General features: G+C 37.3%; 2 protein-coding genes and 1 long non-coding RNA gene across 3 annotated transcripts; 2 read left to right on the plus strand and 1 right to left on the minus strand.

Moving 5' to 3' along the window:
• Positions 1-1517: 1517 nt before the first annotated feature.
• On the minus strand, positions 1518-2804 carry LOC148024510 (uncharacterized). The gene is made up of 3 exons (XM_087693713.1): positions 2710-2804; positions 2409-2588; positions 1518-2171 (listed from the first exon to the last, which is right to left on the minus strand). The coding sequence occupies exons 2-3, from the start codon at positions 2577-2579 to the stop codon at positions 1653-1655; spliced, it is 690 nt and encodes a 229-aa protein (XP_087549839.1). The 5' UTR covers positions 2580-2588; positions 2710-2804; the 3' UTR covers positions 1518-1652.
• Positions 2805-6045: 3241 nt separating this feature from the next.
• On the plus strand, positions 6046-8424 carry LOC148024511 (uncharacterized). Its single transcript, XR_015693247.1, has 3 exons — positions 6046-6118; positions 7491-7749; positions 8095-8424. It is a non-coding gene; the product is annotated as an uncharacterized LOC148024511 (long non-coding RNA).
• Positions 8425-13790: 5366 nt separating this feature from the next.
• Positions 13791-19706, plus strand: LOC148024512 (uncharacterized). Its single transcript, XM_087693714.1, has 2 exons — positions 13791-13926; positions 18956-19706. The coding sequence occupies exon 2, from the start codon at positions 18957-18959 to the stop codon at positions 19569-19571; it is 615 nt and encodes a 204-aa protein (XP_087549840.1). The 5' UTR covers positions 13791-13926; position 18956; the 3' UTR covers positions 19572-19706.
• Positions 19707-20510: the final 804 nt, after the last annotated feature.

Here is a 20510-nt window from a genome sequence, read left to right on the forward strand (position 1 = left end):
AAACACATCAAGATACATTGACCAATCCCTCTAGTCCTCTCAAGCATGGCTCAAGAGATAGTCTTATATGTCTTGGTTGACACTCTTGGAGCATATATTTGTGGCTAAAAGGATTATGAGAATCTCAATGGTCTCCAACATGTTGAAGAGTTCCTTCCACATGTCCCTCATGAATTTGCATCTTGATCTATGTCAATAGCCAATGATAGCCCACGTACTTGAAGACAACCCTCACACCTGCTATCAAAATTTGCATCTCCTTGTCTTTGTTTAGTGCCTCCTTCAGCAACTCATGGAAGTTGCTAAGAAATACACTTACACCTCTCAAATTTTCCTTTTGACTAAGTACATAAGCTATTTGTTTATAATCCAAGCTTATGCTATATCTCAATCTCAAACTCAAACTCTTCAAGGAAGTCTAGCCATCTTGCTTGTTTTGCAAACATCCTTTAATGATATGTTGTCAATGAATACCACTATATGTTCACACATAATGCCTCCATTTCCTAAGGTGGTGGATGAGAGCTAACATATCATTTTTATGTATGCTCGAAGGAGAATCTACCTTGGTGAATTTGTCTCATCATTTGCAAAGGAGGACATAGAGAAATAATAGAGAGGATCACACCTAACCATGATTGTAGAAGGTATGGATCTAAATTTTAATGCTAGCGGCAAGTTTCCATCATGCAAGGAAGAATGACTTGTGGCTTGTGGTGAGAAGAGGAAAGCAAATTGTATGAGACCACATCGAGGCCCCTTCAACTAAACATTCGCTCTATGTCCTTCCATGGTTGCCATGTATCTATTCCCCCCAAATCTATTGGTAGAAATGGTTAGTTTCCTCATAGAATGTGAGTAGAGTTTTGTTGGGGAAAATTTTTCCTAATGGAACTAGTTATTCTATCCAAATCCGTAATCTTTTCTAGTTCCATTCAACTAAACCTGGAGTCTTTCTTCACCTTCCAAAGTTTCTCTCCTAGGAACCCCAAATATTCGAAGTTCCTTTTCTCAATTATGAAATTACCTCATCTTTCTCTACTATCTAGGTGTAAACGAGTTACGTACTCTCACAAATCCATTGACTACCCCATTTTGAGGGCCAGTCTAAGAATTTGGTTATAGTCATGAAAATAAAGGATTGTAAGTTCAATATGCCGTCAAGATCTCATATATCTACCATCACAATCTTCATATGTAATGACCCTTAGCACAATAACATAACGCATGCTTGGCTAGTACCTTTTGGGCACTATAACTTAATATATAAACCTGAACATGGTGCTCATGTTACTGACATCTTCATATGTCAACAAAATTGAATTGGCATGCCTTGGTCAAACTTGAAAACATTTCCAAACACATCTATTCTGAAAATTTCCTCAACGTATATTTGTTATAGCTTTAGAGACTTAGAAGTTTTCTTAGAAGAAGTTAACGTGATACAAAAAATGAGGGAAACATGAAGTCACTAGCTGCCCAGCAGCAGGCTTACAGCCTACCTATAGCAAATCCACGTTGGTTGTTGCAGAGGCAGACTTTGCAATTTTCAATTGCAGGGCAAAAACAGTAAGAAGTAGCTATCCTAGGATTTTATACAAGGGGGAAGAGTACCTTCACCTCTCGTGCAGGGAGGTGGCCTGACAACCATTTCAGTCCAGAATAGGGTCCAATAGTCTTGATGCAACGACTATCCAATCGTTCCCTGCAATAAAATCCTCACAGACGTTTCTACAATGTCGTACAATCGCACCTACAGATTCGTAACCATAGAGCTTGATCAGGGATGGAGTCCTTGGCACCCGATTCATGCACACACCGAACATGGCACAAAGTGAGGCATGGCCACAACCGCACACTGCGTTCAAGACATGACCTGCCCTACGCATGCGTTCTGCCTTTCTCTGCAGCCTTCTGGTCAGCTTGGATGATCGAGCGAGTTTATACAATCTCCTAACAAGGCTCTTCTTGTAAGACAGCCTTGATTTTCTGCTGTAGACAGACTTGTTTGCCCCTCTCCAATGCCTGCGCTTTCTCAGCTCTACAGGATCTCCCTCGTCCAGCTGCTTTTGCGGTATATAATCTGCAGAGAGAGTTGCGACGCGGTTATAAGTCGCTGCAAATGCTTGCCCAGCACAGTCTGCGTTCTGTTTTACCCCATAGAAAACGACCTGCCAAAATCACAGCAGTAATTTCAGGACTTGCTAAATGGAAGTGCATGCAGGTGTCGGCAATTTTAATACAGCCTCGGCCCACATGCATAAGCAAGCTAGCAAGGAACCAAGACGCAGAACAAAAGGAAAAGACAGCTTTGGCAAATCCAACCATGGAAAAGGAACACAGACGACTCTACAGGAAATATAGTCCCAGACAGATGCCATCAGTGAGAATCGGGAAGGGTTTAGCACCTGAAAGTGTTGTATACAGTAATCTGAAATGAAATATTTTGCTACAGTGCGAGCTAAGCTGTAGACCCAACTGTCGGCCAATCGGAGGCGTCGAACTGGACCTACGGATTCAAGCTCCACAACACATGACCCTTCTTTGAGAGCTTTACTCTTACGCACTGCGCCTTTCATCACACTTGTCTGCATTTAAACAGTATAGATCCCAATATTCAGGAAAACGATTATAACCTTGTTAAACTCGTACGTAATTCCCCGTCTTAATAAGAGACGTACAATACACTGTTAAAAGATCAGCAAGTACCTCTCCTTCGAAACCATGAAATACGTGTGCATGGTGACTCAAGCAAGCATTCCCCCTTCCAGTTCGGCTGTTGTGTGTGGGACCTGATTCACAGGTGCCAATAAGACCACATATGGAAGCAACGAAGATCAGGGATCTTGTCTACCAGCTGCTGGCGTAAGCTGGAAGTGGTGAAACAATATATTGAAGGTAACTAAGTAGATCCCAGCATGTGAGTTGCGCATCCCTGAGCAGCATATCCAACACTAGGAAGGGGTATTTACCTGGAATCTACAACTAAATCTCTTGAATGGAACAAGTTATAACCCCTGTATGGAAGTATTTCACTGTTGTGTGATTCTCCATCATTCCAAAGGAGAAACTTGTTCAGACACTATTCGTGCAATGTTTGTGTACTCCACCACCTCATGCTTCAATTCTTGAACATGCTCCTTACGAATCCCAGGATAAGAACAATCCTCTCACTATAGACATGTGTCTTGCAATTACGAAAGAATGTTGGTATGTAAGCTATCAAGCAGCTTACAAACTATAGTTAATAAGCAAAGAGAAAAAGAGCATAAGTTTTAATCTCTCTTGCATCCAGATGCAGAAAATGGACTCTCTCTCTCCAACAGTTATATTAAAAAACTATTAAGGCAATGCTTTAAGTGTGTTGAGAGAGTCTGTCAAAACTAAGGTCATTGGGTCTCTGATAATGTTGAGCTAAGGACAAACAATTTCCATAACAGCTTTGTGAGCGATTGAAAAGTCCTTTGCGTCCATGGAGATGAATAAACTCCATCAGATCCATCAAGATTTATCCTGACATATGAAAAGATGCTCAACTGATCAAAATCCCTTCCATCTTTAATATTTAGATTAGGCTCCCATAGGTATCAAAACGTCTTGTTGACAAAAGCTTATATTAGTCACCCTTGGTATTTTATGTTAGAAATAACAAGTGTGCAAAGGTCATTCATTGTTAATGAGCCAACTCACACGTTAGATGGATTTGAAGCTTTTCCTTCATAAGTCACCAATCTGGCACTAAACCTTGTTTCTATGATACAGACAAAGAGGATACCTAGGAAAGGGAGACAGGTGGATCGCGAGTATTGGTCTTAATAAATGCCGAGCCATTAAAGGCATTTAGCTATGGGCCATTTCCATGTAATCCGATGCATGGAACTGCTGTTTGGGCATTTTCTGTGAGAGAAAACGAGAATTCTCTCTCTTCTATTGCCTCTCTCTCACTCTCACTCTCTGCATGCCAAATGTAGTCTCGTCAATTGGATTGGCAACAATTTTAGCACGGAATTCGCTAATTATGAACTTGATCCGAGTAGAAATTAGAGTTTTCATGGATGTTTTGGAATGCATGTCATCAAATCTCAACCATGCATGAAGTTTTGTTGGAAGTGTAAAGACTAAAAGCAGATAATTTGAAGATATTTGGTCATCCACAGCAAGGCCAGTAATATGGATACAATTGTTGAACACTCAATTTGGCTTCCCTAATGTTCAGAAACGAGGGGCAAATCGAGAATTAATGATGCCAGTAACTATTTTACATTACAAGGTTTCGATAGTATTTTGAGGACAATCAGCCAATGATAACTTGCATGTGGTGGGAATAGGAGTATGAGCGGGATGAATAGTACTAAAGCCACTAGCAAGAGTAGAGTCTTGCGAACACGGTCACGATTAACCTGAAGCCCTAAGAAGTAGGATAAGGCACCAGATCGGTAATAGTGAAAGCAATGTGTAGTTCTTGTATGACTTGTTGAACTGACATTTGGGAGGAGCTGAGGACGGCTATGTCATCAACATAAAGGGTGACTACTGACTATCATGTATAACTAAGAGTGATGCCTGATGTAAATATCGAGCTTAGATTGAAAGCGGGTATAGCCAATGGCCATTTGGAGCATGACTGTGTTGAAACGTTGGAACCACAACCGAGGTGATTGCTTGAGCCCATAAAGGGAGCGGTGAAGCCCACAGACATGGGTTGGATTTTCTTGGGAAATGTAGTAAGGGGGCTGTTTGCATATAAATCTCTTCAGGCAGCTTGCCATGGAGGAAAGCAGTCTGAACATCAAGGTGGTGGAGCTCGAGATCCAAGGCAGTAGCAATAGCCAGCAATATGCGAAGGGATGCCAAACGAAGGGCCGGTGAGAAGGTCTGCTAGTAGTCCAATCCGAGAACTTGCGAGAAGCCCCACGCTACTAGGCGAGCCTTATATAGTGAGCCACAGTGCCATCTGGCTTATATTTCAAATGCAAAAGCCATTTACAAGAAACAGGCTTGCGTCCTGGGTGTAAGGGGACCAATACCCAAGTGTTGTTTGATTTTAGAGCTTGAAGCTCCTCTTCCATAGCCTGGCGCCACTGCAGAGCATGAGCACCTGTCAAGGCGTCATCAACTGGAATCCGAGCCACATCAACCACTAAAATGCTAGAATCTATGGTTGTCGTGAAGCAAGAGTGAACGATGGAAAGGTTGGGCAGATTCTCCATTGACACGTGAGCAAAATGTGGCTGCGATGAGGAGTAAATGTCCTGTAAGGAACGAAAGCGAGAGGACGAAATAGGTTCTGGTGATGGTTCAAGGATGGGGGAAGAGGGCAAAGAAGTCAAGAGATATGGGATGTGCGAAGGTAGGGGCTCCTCGGGGAGTAATGGTAATGTTTCAGGGCCCGTGGATGATGCGATTGAAGGATCCGGAGCCTTTGGATGTGGGCATGAGCGCAAATAAGGTGAGAGAGTATGATGAGTACGTGGTTGCCGAGTAATGTAACTGGGTGAAACCTAGCGTGGCTGGTGAGGGTGAGGCACAGACGGAACCGTGGTGTATCAAGCATATTGACAACAGAGGGCGGCGTCATTGCAGTTGCAACAGGCGGAGGTGTGGAAGGCATCACAGGCCGGGGGACACACTGTGAAAGCATCCATGTGACAGTGTCAGACGTGTCATCCTGACTGACAGGGAAAGGGGAAGAATGAAGAGAGAATGCGGGACCTGCTAAGGTAGGCGATGGTCTCGACAGTTGGGGACCGGGGTGTAATACCACCCATTGAGGGTGATGCTGTAGATGGTTCTCTAATTAGAGGTGGGACGGGGGCATCCTCATAAAAAATGACCGTCCTAGAGAAGAAGCAGCGTCGTTTCAAGGGGTCATAGAGACGATACCCTTTCACACCATTGGGGTTCACCGTTGCCAACGAAAATTGCTTTTACCTCACGATCAACAAGCTTTTTTTTGTTTTCAAGGGGAAGGTATGAGTATGTCGGGCAGCCAAACACATGAAATGGTCCATAATTGGGGGCTATACCAAACCAGCGTGTGTATGGGATATTGTGGATGCTCCTTGTGTAAGTCCTATTTGGGATGTTATTGGTAGTGACAACGGCTTCTTCCCAAAAGGTAAGTGGTAGGCTGGCCGTTTTTATAAGAGCTCGAGCAGCATCTAGCAACATGAGGTTTTTACGCCCCGCATATCCATTTTGTTGTCGATTGTCAAGTACGGCCAACCGCTATTGGATGCATTGCTCACGGCAATAATGTCTGAACGCTCGAGAAATATATTCACCTCCGTTGTCGGATTGAAGGGCTGCTAAGGTGCAACCACTTTGGTTCTGAGACAAATGGCGAAATTGTCGGCAGAGCTTAAGAACCAAGGAGGAGCTCTTATCTTGTAGGAAAGACACTTATGTGAAGCGTGTGTAATCATCTATGAAGGTGAGGAAGTAGGTATTCTTGGTAAGAGAACAAGTAGGGAGCATGCAAATGTCAGAGTGGACAATTTGGAGTGGCCATGTAGTTGGCTTGTGACCCTTGAAAAAGGGTTTATTGGAAAGTTTGCCAAAAATACATCCTTCACATAAGGAAATTTTGGCATTTTTGGGTAAGGGAAAATGAGTGGCCAAATAATGATGGTTTATGTAACGCATAGTGCCAAGATTTAGATGAGCAAGGGTGATAGTGCCATAGTAATGTGGTGTAATTAGATGAAAAGTGCCATAGTAATGTGGTGTAATTAGATTATGCTTCTGCAGCATCAGCAATATAGACCTCAACCATATGTGGATAGTGACCGAGAAGGTAGAGGTGACCATGTTTGGGACAAGAGAGAGTATATGTGCGAACAGAGGGTAGAATATGGTGAATAAGAGAATGTGTGGTAAAAGGAAATTGAGGTGGTATCTGAAGTAAGCTTACTAATAGATAACAAGTGTTTAGCGACATTAGGCACATAGTAGACATCCGAAATCGCAACCATATTACCATCGGATAATTCAATATAGGCCGTGCCAACACCGATGGCTTTTTGGGTTCCATTGTTACCAAACCTCACATCGAAAGGGACGACTAAGGCTTTATAAATAATCAACCAATCCCTTTGAGAAGTAAGGTGACACATGGCCCCAATGTCAAGAACCCAAAGATTCTTGATATCTAGGTCAACCACGGTGTCAATGGCAACAAAAGCCACAAGCGCACCCTTAGAAGAAGCTTGCGATAAATCATCTTGATCATCACAACAATCGGATTGACCAGACTCAGAGACATAATAGGCACAGGCATAATTTTTCATTTTGCCTTTACCTTTCCCATTACGAGACTGATTATGCCAACAGTCTTGTGATATTGTTTGTATAGGTTTGTTGCAAATCTTGCAATAAGGTTTTGTTAACATGAACGGTGTTGGTCAATTAGATTGAGGACGTAAGGAATGATGAGGATTTTTCCTAAATTTTGATGGGCGAGGCGACTTATGAAAAGATCGGTCTTGCAGGGAAGAGGCAACCATGGCAAGTCGAGTAGGGGATGGATCAGAGGATGAAGATGCAAGCGTACTCCGAAGAGTATTCTCTTGTAGGATTAAGGGAATTATATTCAAAAGGTTCAATTGACCACTTGTGTTAGTGGTAATAAAGGGCTGCCATGAGGGCAGTAAGGAAGTAAGAAGCAACATGTCTTGGATGTCCATTGGAAGGAGTACGAGTCCAACAGTCAGGGCATCATACATGGTCGATTGCCATGTCTTGACAAAGGTGGGAATATTTGACTCTTCTGTAGTAAGAGTCGTAAGATTTTTGAAGGCGGCCACTCGGGTAGAAACATTGGTGGGCTCATAAAGAGTTTTTAGCCTGGTCCAAATTTCAGCCGTAGTGGTTAATGTTCGAATGGCTTAGGTCTGTTTGCCTCCCAAATGAAAGAGAAGGTCGAGACATGTACTTAAATCATCTCTCAACCAATCTATGTGATCAGGGCTATTAGGCTAGGGACGTGTACGACTACCATCAACAAAATTAAATAAGTTCAATTTTCGTAATATAATCGTAAGCTTCAATTTCCAAACTTGATAATTCTTATCAGAAAGCTTATCTATTTTGTAGCTACGAGTTGTATCCGATGAGGATGTCGTTGCCGTTCATGTCGACATCTTGATAGAGAACTTCAGTGATAGTTGTCCAGATCAGCTTTTTATGATGCAAGATCAAGGTGGCCTCATTTGTTCAAAGAGTCGCAGCAAATAGGCTGATACGATGCCAAAAAAAATACTACTGCAAATATTGCGATCAAATAACAGAGAGAAAGAAGGGTATACTCGTATATTGATTCAAGTACTCGAATGGGTAAAAATGCAAAATGGTAACGCTTTAGAGAGGAAACAACTCTTCAATCATTGCAACTATTCATAATTAATAATTGTCCTAATTAATTAATTACAACAATTCTTTCTAATGTTTGTCAAACGTCTCTTCAACCTTGCAATAGAATTAGAAGATTCAAGCCTGGAATTTGGAGGTCATGTGTTGTTGATCAAAATTTGTTGATCTTAAGTCATCCAAATGTCCTTGTGTCTGCCTCATAATGAGGCTCACAAATAGGAGATCGCTAGACCTGACAAACGACTACTAATACGATTATGCATAAACTGTGTGATGATTGCATGGAGGACAAGACGTGTCCCTTGTCATTCTCAAAACTTGATAAAGATGTGAATGCAAGGAAGGCATTGAATTTGATGCGTAGTAATCTGGTCAATCGTTTGGAGGCTGGAATTGCTTTGTTTTTTTCATTGATGACCAAATTAGTTGATTCACTTCTATTTGAAATATTGAAAGAATAACTCGTTACGATGGAAAATCAGCTCGGTAAGAAGCTGAATTACCTTTGTACATATCATGGTGGTGAGTATATATCGAGGATAATATATTATTACTTGCAAAGAAGAGGAACACAATATGAGATGACAATGTCGTACACTCCACAACAAAATGGTTTGGTTGAACAAAAAAAATAGAACACTTGTCAGATGATTTGAAGCATGCTTTTGCCAAAAGACCTCAAGTTTGAGTTATGGACTAAAGATATAGACATAGAAATTTACATTATAAATAGATGCTCTACAAAGGCTTTAGTTGACAAGACACTGTATGAGATATTACATGGAAGTAAGTCGAATGTCTCATTGCTTCATGCTTGGAAACATTGCAATCTCATTTAATAAGAAAAAAGTCGCAACATCAACTTGTGAGGCTAAGTATAGAGCATTAATTTCAGTAAAATAAAAGGTAAGAAGACTTGGGACCCAAGAGAGATTCAAATGTGGTATGATAATCAAAGTGCTATGGCAAGTGCATATAATATGGTATTCGATGAGAGAACAAAGTGGAGTGGTATAAGTTACCATTATGCACAAGAAATGATTGAGGCTCATGAGATAGACACAATATGTATAAACTAGATTTGCAAATGTTGCTAACATGTTCACTAAGCCCATTCCTAAAGACAAGCTTGGACACTTTATACTTACCTTAGGATGGAGGAACATAACCAAGTGATCTTTCTGCTTGGCATCTACTTTGTAATAGATTTGTGCTTATGGATTTGACATCCAAGGGGGGATTGAAAGTATATGTCAAGCGTTGCACATAGTGTCCATCTTGTAAATGCAAATGTATGTAGTGTTTCCCCAATGTATAGGGGACACTTACTAGTCAATTTTCTAAGTGTCGAAACCAAGTAACAAAAGAAGGGTTTTACCTAAGCTTAGCTTCACCATCTCTTCCACGAGCTTCAAGAACAATTTTAGAAATTTGCTTACATTCTAACTTATAATTAGGGGCCACAAGCTCACTTATTCAAGGGAGTTGTTGAATCTCGGCAATGGAAACATGAAGCCAACTTTTCTTGATTAGAAACGGTGTTGTAACCTTGATCAACAATTGCTTAAAGCAAACTATCAATACATTACAATAAATTATAGATTGAGAATTCAAGTACACTTTATCACTTTGGACTAGATTGCCCTTAAGAAAAGTGACAATCCATCTCGCAATATTTCTTTTCATATTAATTCCAAAAATAGATTACAACTAGGTCGAGCCATGAAATCTTAAAACTAGATCAAGAAAGAGCTCGAAATCCCTCCAAATTCTTTCAACTTCAATCTTCCTCCCTCAAATACTAGGTTGAGAGAAATTCCCTCTTCTATCAATTGACATCTCCTTTCCAATAAATTAAGGCTCGATTCTTCGCAATTTTGTAACGACTTATTTTCTATAATCAACAATTCCCATTTTTAATTTTTTCTTTGATTACGCAACTCAAGTAGCAGTATTGAATTCGTTGTAGTTGCAACAAATCAACCCTATTGTAGTAAATGTCACCCAACTTATTGGCTGAGTTGTTTACTAACTAAATTTACAACACCCCATCCATCAAGTATGAGTGGAGAAAAGAAGTAATAAGAGAGAAGAATCTCCGATCATTGAGCCTTGAAAATACCTGAACATAGGTCATCTACATCAAGTTCTACTTCGAAAGTGATTTCCTACCTTGATTGATGCATTTAATGCGATCACAAAACCCAAATAATGCTTCTACAATAGTCTCCATTAAATGAGCTGGCCCTAAATGTTGTTTTAAGTTGGGGTTTCCTTACTATTTAATGGTCCAAATTGTACACCAACTACTTGCACCCCAAACTAATCTCTCTAGTCCTAGAAGTGATCAAAATGGCCTCCCTCAACCATGCATGGCACTGTACATGGCTTAACGGAATGTTGCAACCGTACCCATGAAGCGCATCTATATGGTGTAAAGCACCGATAGAATTTTAACATGGAGCAGCTAGTCGAAACTTGTGGGATGCAAAGTGCCCTGACTGTTACTAGCAATAGTGTAAAGCACCGGTAGAATCTACACGTGCAGCAGCTAGTTTTTCATTACTCGCACAAGGTAATCACACAGCATATCGCATGAAGCGTATCTACACTGGCGGGATGCAAAGTGCCCGGGCTGCTGCCGCCAACGGTCTAAAGCACCGGTACGATCAAGATGTGGAGCAGCTAGTCTTCATTACTAGCACAAGGTGATCACACAGCATATCACTCATTGATCCAAGCTCCATAAGATTATAGGAAAACCGTCTTCGTGCATCCCAAATATCTACATGCCAAACTTGGGCGATATTACAAAGATACTCCATCTAAGTCCCCCGTGTCCAACAGAGAACCTCTAGCAACAGAAATCTCGTGGTATACATATAAACATCTGTAATATGCTCAGCTCCACCTCCGAGTATTCTGGTTCAGATCAACAAACAGTAAGTGGTAAATCCGGTTCCTTCTTGCGAGATCAGAGCTCCTAAGAGTATCTGTGATGAGATGTTAGCTTAGCTGATGCACATCGGAACCTTCACAATTTACATCCGCTCTTACCTTGCGGAATTCAAACTAGAACGTAAAGTCGGAGAGGCTTCAAACCTGCTGGAGATTGTAATGGGTAAGGTCTTTCTGTGCAGTTCTTAAGGTATTCCGAGCCTTATTGTGACCAACGTTGAGATGAAGTCCTAGTTTCAGCTTTCTCTGGATCCATGCTTTAGCACCATCAAGCGATCAGTTCTGCCATGTCAAATAACCAGAAATCTCCAAAGAAAAACCTAAAGGATACGCAACAAGAAATCTCCAATTTGACATAATCTAAAGGATACCTGTTGCTGCATGCAATGTTCCATGATCCTCTCCAGTCATCACAACAGCTTTAAGTGTGACACTTCCTCTACGATATGTCTTCGTGGTGGTGAACTTCTCATCGTCTTCAGTAGCAGTGCTGAAGTGTGCATCCTCTCCACTTTCAGGCTCCGTTTCAGTAAATACTTCGTCTGCTGATAAACCGCCATGAGTAAGCCGATCATCCCAATCTTCAAGTGGTTCCGTCTTCGGCCTTGGCGAACGATGAGTACCAGCTAAAGGTACATTCTCAGGCGGTACCTCCCCATTATGGAATCCACCCGGTGGACAATTAGCAGCAGGCACGTTTCGAGAGAAAACTTCAACAACTTCTTCTTGGTTGCCAAAGATGTCAGGAACCGGTCTGCCTGATGCATCAATGGCAAAGTTCCTCTCAGATACTCCATTCATATTCTTATGAAGCCCTTGGCCCAGGCCACTCCGGGGGCGCCGTGGCACCACAGGAAGGACTTCATCCAGGAACCTGTAAGTAGATGCTGCAAGCTCAGGAAGAACCTCTAGCTGCGGATTGCTGGAATGCGGAACAGTATCCATTGGAGGAGAATGGTTTGCATGGAACTCATTCAACTGGATTGGATAGGGGATACTCTGATCGACATTGTCACAAATAAGAGTTACTGAGCTGCGGGAAGTAAATTGGTCTACTAAGGGGGCCGAAGGACGGCAATTCTCATGCGAAGACAAGGCCGAGGGTGAGTTTTGATCGGCTTTGAAGGGGACTGATGAAGGATGGTTTCCAAGGGGGGACGAGGTGGGATGACTCTCGAGAGGAACTACCACAGAGGTGCTTTCAATAGTGGGATGTATATGATGATTTTCATGAAGGGAGGGTTCTGTGTGATGATGCTGATGACGGCTCTGAGGGGGCTGCAAATTAGGTGGAGTTACATGACTTTCAACAGGGGGCTCTATTCGATGGGGATGAGAGGGAGAGTCTGTGCTGCCAGGGACATTGAACAGGAGCATGCTATTGTTCTGACTCTCCTGAGATTCATCCTGCACAATGTGTGTGGAAACTAGCTGGGCTGCGTCCTGTGCGTTGGCCGTTTGGCCTTCGTCCGGTAAGCAGGTTAGGGGTTTGTTCTCAGGTGTGCGGGTGAGAGTCTGGTTCTGTGCGCTGCAGGCCGCTAGGGCTTCGTGCGGCGTGCATGTTAGGGTTCTGTACTTCGGTGCAGCGAAAGCATGCAGGGCATTCTCTTGCCTGAAGGACGAGGATGGCGAGGGCAAGGGATCTACCTGGTGGTGATGCCGGGCCTTCTTGGAGTGAAGGAGGGAGGAGCAGTCAGGGCAGAAGGCGAGTGGCTGGCTGCAGCTCATGCCTGCGCATGGGGCGCATTGCATGCGGGCCACCCTGGCTTCACAGTGATCGCAGGTGGTGAAGGACGTCACAAGGTGATGACTGCGAGCTCTTTTGAAGTGGAGTAGGTGGGAACAGGGCCCGCAGTAGAGGAGGAGCTCGTCGTGGCACTCCAGAGTTGCAGGAGCAGCCTCGCACTCGGCACAGCACAGACCCGCCATTGATGCGCTCTCCCACTGCATGCAGCTCTTCACAGTCGCCACTTGTAGGCATAATGCATTATAACTACACTGCTATCATTTCTAGTTCAAGCATAAATGCCATTATTAATTTTATTACCAACTTCACGTTGTCAGCTTCAAGGTTAATATCGTATCACTGCTATCATTATTGGTTAAGATATATCTATCTTCTATACTACATTATTATTTTGGTTGGAGGTTCCGGTATTTCCCGAACCTCCATTTTTCTCCCGAACCTCCACTTTTTTTCCAAGCCTCTACTTTTCTCTCGAACCTCCAAACTTGAAAAATTTGAATTGCATGTCTATACTACATTATTATTTTGGTTGGAGGTTCCGGTATTTCCCGAACCTCCATTTTTCTCCCGAACCTCCACTTTCTTTCCAAGCCTCTACTTTTCTCTCGAACCTCCAAACTTGAAAAATTTAAATTGCATGAGAAATTTGAATTGCATGCAATGGTGGCTTTAATGCCCCCCACGTCTTCCCCTCCTCCCTCTCTCATGATGAGAATGATACATGATAAATATATCCAAGGTTTACGAGCTTCCTTCGATTCTTCAATTGTGTTTGTGCAAGTAAGCTTGGTTGGATCGTGCATTGAGACGTTGCGGCGTTCAAGATTTGGGAGATCGCGCGCAAGGAGAAGGTACTCTCTCTCTCTCTCTCTCTCTCTCTCTCTCTCTCTCTCTCTCTCTCTCTCTCTCTCTCTCTCTCGTTGGCTCTCTCAGTCGTTGCCCTTCGCCATTCGCCTTCGCCTTCAGAACCCCCCCCCCCCCCCCCCCAAAAATCCGCCGCCCCGTCCCCCCCCCTTCTGGCGAAATCCCCCCCCCCCCCCCCCCCCCGCGGCGCCTAGGCACGCGGCCCTCCTAGTTCCCCCGCCGCGGCCGCTGACGGATTTGCCCCCCCCCCCCTCGCGGCGCCTAGGCACGCGGCCCTCCCAGTTCCCCCGCCGCCCCCCAGCAGTTTTTTAGTTAATTATTAGATTATATTATATAGATTATTATATAGAATATAGAATAGATTAGTTATTATATATTAGTTTATTAGTTTTTTTTTAATGTTGTTTTATGTTATGTTATTGTTTATGTTATTGTTTTATGTTATGTTAATGTTTTATGTTATGTTTATGTTATTGTTGTTATGTTATTATGTTAATAATGTTGTTTATGTTGTTATTGTTAATGTTATTGTTGTTAATGTTATGTTGATTGATAGTTGTGAATGTTATGTTAATGTTTTTTATGTTATGTTATGTTATTATTGTTATTGTTACTTAATTGTTATTTTATGTTGTGTTATTATTGTTAATGTTATGTTATGTTTATGTTTATGTTATGTTATTGTTGTGTTATGTTAATGTTAATGTTTAATTTAATGTTTGTTTATTTGATGATTTAATGTTATGTTATCTATTTATTAGATTATTAGTTATTTATTTATTAGTTATTATTATTAGATTGATTATGATTATGATTATTATTATTTATATTTATTAATATTAATGTTAATTAATGTTAATGTCTTCTATCTAATTATTATGTTGTGTTATGTTATATTTATGTTTTATGTTGTGTTATTATTGTTAATGTTATGTTATGTTTATGCTTATGTTATGTTATTGTTGTGTTATGTTAATGTAGATTTTATTAGTTAATGTTAATGTTTATGTTATGTTAATGTTAATGTTTGTTTATTTGATGATTTAATGTTATGTTATCTATTTATTAGATTATTAGTTATTTATTTATTAGTTATTATTATTAGATAGATTATGATTATGATTATTATTATTTATATTTATTATTGTTAGTTATTAGTTATAGTTATTATTAGATAGATTAGTTAGTTAGATGAGAAGTTAGAAGATTAGATAGATTAATGTCTTCTATCTAATTATTATGTTGTGTTATGTTATGTTTATGTTTTATGTTGTGTTATTATTGTTAATGTTATGTTATGTTTATGTTTATGTTATGTTAATGTAGATTTTATTAGTTAATGTTAATGTTAATGTTTAATGTTTGTTTATTTGATGATTTAATGTTATGTTATCTATTTATTAGATTATTAGTTATTTATTTATTAGTTATTATTATTAGATAGATTATGATTATGATTATGATTATTTATATTTATTATTGTTAGTTATTAGTTATAGTTATTATTAGATAGATTAGTTAGTTAGATTAGAAGTTAGAAGATTAGATAGATTAGATAGATTAATGTCTTCTATCTAATTATTATGTTGTGTTATGTTATGTTTATGTTTATGTTGTGTTATTATTGTTAATGTTATGTTATGTTTATGTTTATGTTATGTTATTGTTGTGTTATGTTAATGTAGATTTTATTAGTTAATGTTAATGTTTATGTTATGGTAATGTTAATGTTTAATGGTTGTTTATTTGATGATTTATTGTTATGTTATCTATTTATTAGATTATTAGTTATTTATTTATTAGTTATTATTATTAGATAGATTATGATTATGATTATTATTATATATATTTATTATTGTTACTTACTAGTTATAGTTATTATCAAATAGATTAGTTAGTTAGATTAGAAGTTAGAAGATTAGATAGATAACATGAGTATTTTATTATAATTATCTAATCTAATCTAAATAAATAATTATGAAATGAAATGAAATTATGAATGATGAATGATGATTATTATGATATGATATGATTATGATTATGACTATTTTATTTTATTATGTTATTATTATCTAACTAGCTAATTAGTTTTATTATTGGTTTATCTAAGTAATTTATTTTTTAAATTTGTTTATTGTTGTTTGACTAACTAATTAGTTAGTTTTATTATTAGTTTATTGTTATCTATCTAATTAGTTTATTTACTAAGTAGTTTATTAGTTTATAGTTTATTTATTGCTATCTAATTAGTTTATTAATGTTATGTTAATGTTAATAGTTATGTTAATATCTATCTATCTAATTATTATGTTATGTTATGTTTATGTTTATGTTATGTTATGTTAATGTTCATGTTGATGTTGATTGATGTTATTAGTTAATGTTTGATGTTTAATGTTTATAAGTTTAAGTTTATGAATATGATGATTATGATTATGACTATTTTATTATGTTTATTGTTATTTTTTAGATTTAGATTAGTTTATTAGTTTATTAATGTTATGTTAATGTTAATAATGTTAATGTTAATGTTAATATCTATCTAATTATTATGTTATGTTATGTTTATGTTTATGTTAGTTATTTTTGTTAATGTTATGTTATGTTAATGTTGATGTTGAGTTGATGTTATTAGTTAATGTTTAATGTTTAATTTTAATTTATGAGTGGATGTTTATAAGTTTAAGTTTATGAATATGATGATTATGATTATGACTATTTTATTATGTTTATTGTTATCTAACTAACTAATTATAGTTTTATTAGTTTATCTGATTAGTTTATTTTTTAGATTTTTTAGATTTTTAGATATTAGTTTAATGTGTTAATGTGTGGATGTGTTAATTAATAATTAATAATTTTAATGTGTTTATTAGTAATTAATAATAACAATAACAACATAACAACAATAACATAATTAGTTTATTGATTTATTTATTGTTATCTAAATAGTTTATTGTTATCTTTATCTAATCTAACTATCTAACTAACTAATTAGTTTTATCAGTTTATTGTTATCTAACTAATTAGTTTTATTAGTTTATTGTTATCTATCTAATCTAATTAGTTTGTTTATTTGTTTACTAGATAGATAGATAGATATTAGATTAGATAAACTAATAAACTACTATTAGATAGATATTAGATTATATAGATAAACTAATAAAACTAATCTAAATAATAAAATAATATCTTAGTTTATTTATTAGTTTACTAATTAGTTTATTAGTTTGATAATTAGTTTATTGGTTTATTTATTGTTATCTAATTAGTTTATTGTTATCTTTATCTAATCTAATTATCTAACTAACTAATTAGTTTTATCAGTTTATTGTTATCTAATTAGTTTATTGTTATCTAACTAATTAGTTTTATTAGTTTATTGTTATCTATCTATCTATCTAATCTTTACTAAATATTACATAGATAGATAGATATTAGATTCTATCTAATCTAATTAGTTAGTTAGTTTTTTTATTAGATAGATAGATAGATTAGTTTATTGTTATCTATCTAATCTAATTAGTTTGTTTATTTGTTTATTAGATAGATATTATAGATTACTAAATATTAGATAGATAGATAGATATTAGATTAGATAAACTAATAAACTACTATTAGATATTAGTTATCTATCTAATCTGATTAGTTTGTTTATTTGTTTATTAGATAGATAGATAGATTACTAAATATTCGATAGATAGATAGATAGATATTAGATTAGATAAACTAATAAACTACTATAAGATATTAGATATTAGATTAGATAGATAAACTAATAAAACTAAAATAAATAATACAATAATATCTTAGTTTATTTATTGGTTTACTAATTAGTTTATTAGTTTGATAATTAGTTTATTGGTTTATTTATTGTTATCTGATTAGTTTATTGTTATCTATCTATCTATCTAATCTAATTAGTTAGTTTGTTTGTTTATTAGATAGATAGATAGATTAGTTTATTGTTATCTATCTAATCTAATTAGTTTGTTTATTTGTTTATTAGATTAGATAGATAGATATTAGATTAGATAAACTAATAAACTAATATATTATTGTTTGTTTATTAGTTTATCAGTTTATTTTTTATCTAATCTAATATCTATCTATCTAAGATATTAGTTTGTTTATTTTTTATTAGATTACATGATTTGTTTATTAGATTATATGATTATTTTTTATGATGATGACTGATTAGTTTATATTTATATGATGATGAATATGATGATGATGACTAATTAGTTTATATTTATATTTATATTTATTATTGTTATCTAACTAACTAATTAGTTTTATTATTATTATTGGTTTTAATATATATCTAGATCTAGATAATAATAAAAATAAAATCTAAATAAAAATAATAGTAAAAATATAATATCTGATACAACTATCCTTCAGATAAACTCATTGCGATCTGTGGGGTTGGCATGGATGTGGTAGCCCTTCATGACATTAAAAATTCGTTATTGACGTTTTTAAACTTAGGAGATTGTTTAGTGTGTGAATTATAGTTTCATTGGCAGGGGTGGGATATGATTTTCTAAGAAAGGATATTAGTTGGTGTGCACCGTGCAATGTTAGGTGCACCACCTAAAATACCAACTCATTGGTCATTGTGCCGTTGGCTTTGATCCTTGACTTTTCTCATTATAAAATGGATATATCCATTGTGACAAAAAGCCTAATCTCTCAATTAGGAAGCCATGAGAATTTGCTTGAAATCTAATCCAAATGCATCTTGAAGACCCACTTGATTCCTGTGTGGGATAAACAAATTCAAACCCCACTTTAGATGCTACTTACTATAGCAAATTCTATTTTATAGTCAATCTAATGTTATCTAGGATCTTCCACTGTTTGAGCATTGGAAGTTAATGCACGTATGTTTAAAAATTTAATGCATTGGAAGTTAATCTAATGTCATCTAGGATCTTCCATTGTTTTTCATTTTTAAGATAAGATAAGAATAGTTGATATGCACTTGGATGTTGACGTATGTGTTTTGCGCAGCATGGAGGAAAAAAATGCGTCTGTAGCAAATGTTGTGCAGTGCGCCCCCAGTGTGCAAATGAATGTGTGCAAAGGGAAAGAGGTTGTAAGGAGGAAGGCAATTCGTCGTGCACTTAGGCGTGTTGGAGGATATGAAAGTTCTGTTAGTTTTTCTAGATTCATTCATCGCTTCGATGGGCTTGAGAAGCAAGTAAAGGCACTGTCTCGACGTCAAAGGGTTTCTATTTCTCTTGGTGAAAGCATTGATAGCCGTCTACAGAGGATTGAGAGAATTTTGGAGGAGAAATACGAAGGGAATCTTTGTGATGGGGTGAGGATACATGATGAGTTGGAAGAAATCAAGGGTTACATGGGCGAGATATATGAGCATGTCCGAAAGTATTGGCCACGTATTGGATCCTTGGATGATCATGATGAGAAGATGAAAGATCTTATTGACCGTGCTGGTCGTATAGAGGATGGCGTATGTGAGTTGATTGCTCACAAGAATGAAAATGTTTCCCTTGATGTGCAACTTACTTCTTTGAAAGTTTCCCTTAATAGGTTTTCGGCAATGTTAACCCAGATGAATCACCATGTGGGTTCATTCCCTTTCACTCGAGAGCATTGCCCTTGATATGCAATTTGCTTCTTTCAAAGTTTATCTGGATAGGTTTTTGGCAATGTTAACTTGGATGAGTCGCCGCCGCATAAGCACATCCTTGAAAACCTCCATTTTGAAAAACATTGTCTATCTCTTCCAAATTGAAAATCGCTACATACTTGATATATATAATCTTTGTAAGACTTTTTAAATGAGTTGTGTAAAGACTTTTTAAATTGATGAAAACCTCCATTTTAATAAACATTGTCTATCTCTTCTAAATTATTAAGATTTTTTTATTTTTGATCTCATTTTGATAGTTTAGATTTTCATATTTTCACCTTGGTATTCATCTTTGGATCTTTAACATGTTCGAGCCTTTGCCAATATCTATTTATGGATCTAAACGAATGAACATCCATTAGTAGGGCTTGCACACAAAGAGAGAGAGAGAGAGAGAGAGAGAGAGAGAGAGAGAGAGAGAGAGAGAGAGAGAGAGAGAGAGAGAGGAGGTAAGGCATGGCTATATATTTGGTGAGTGTCATGTGTACATGTGGATGAATGGACATCCATTGAAGAGGGGAATCATTAATTGGATTTCGGTGAGCACTGTGTATGTGTGTGTCCATGCATGATTATTTACACGTGTTCGTGTATGACTGTTCTTTTGTCTTGGAGTCCAACACACTTTCGATTTAGGGTTTTCGGTTGGAAATGTGTTTGTCTTCAATGGCTTTGAGATTTGAGATTTGAGATTTCTTTGTTGGGACTCTTATACTCTATTGAAAGTTTCGTGCAGTCGTCATGGAACAAAGCAAAGCTATGGACGATGTTCCAGACATAGTGCATTCGACTCCATTGAATGCAATTGATTTGGTTGAATCAAAGAAAACAGCGACAACATCATCTCTTCGACGCTTGCCTGCTTGGAGCTGTTCGCATGGGTATGGGAGATAGTTGTTATTCTAATAA

Source organism: Lygodium microphyllum, chromosome 15, assembly GCF_053477565.2.
Source record: "Lygodium microphyllum isolate KBCC chromosome 15, Lygodium_microphyllum_v1.1.10, whole genome shotgun sequence".
In the NCBI taxonomy this organism is placed as follows: Eukaryota; Viridiplantae; Streptophyta; class Polypodiopsida; order Schizaeales; family Lygodiaceae; genus Lygodium; species Lygodium microphyllum.

What these genes read in the sequence shown, in the direction of transcription:
- LOC148024510 (XM_087693713.1), bottom strand. Translation starts at nt 2,579, where the DNA reads ATGAAAGGCGCAGTGCGTAAGAGTAAAGCTCTCAAAGAAGGGTCATGT. An exon ending in ACTGTATACAACACTTTCAG is followed by an intron (nt 2,172 to 2,408) that starts GTGCTAAACCCT and finishes TGATTTTGGCAG; the next exon opens with GTCGTTTTCTATGGGGTAAA.
- LOC148024512 (XM_087693714.1), top strand. Translation starts at nt 18,957, where the DNA reads ATGGAGGAAAAAAATGCGTCTGTAGCAAATGTTGTGCAGTGCGCCCCC.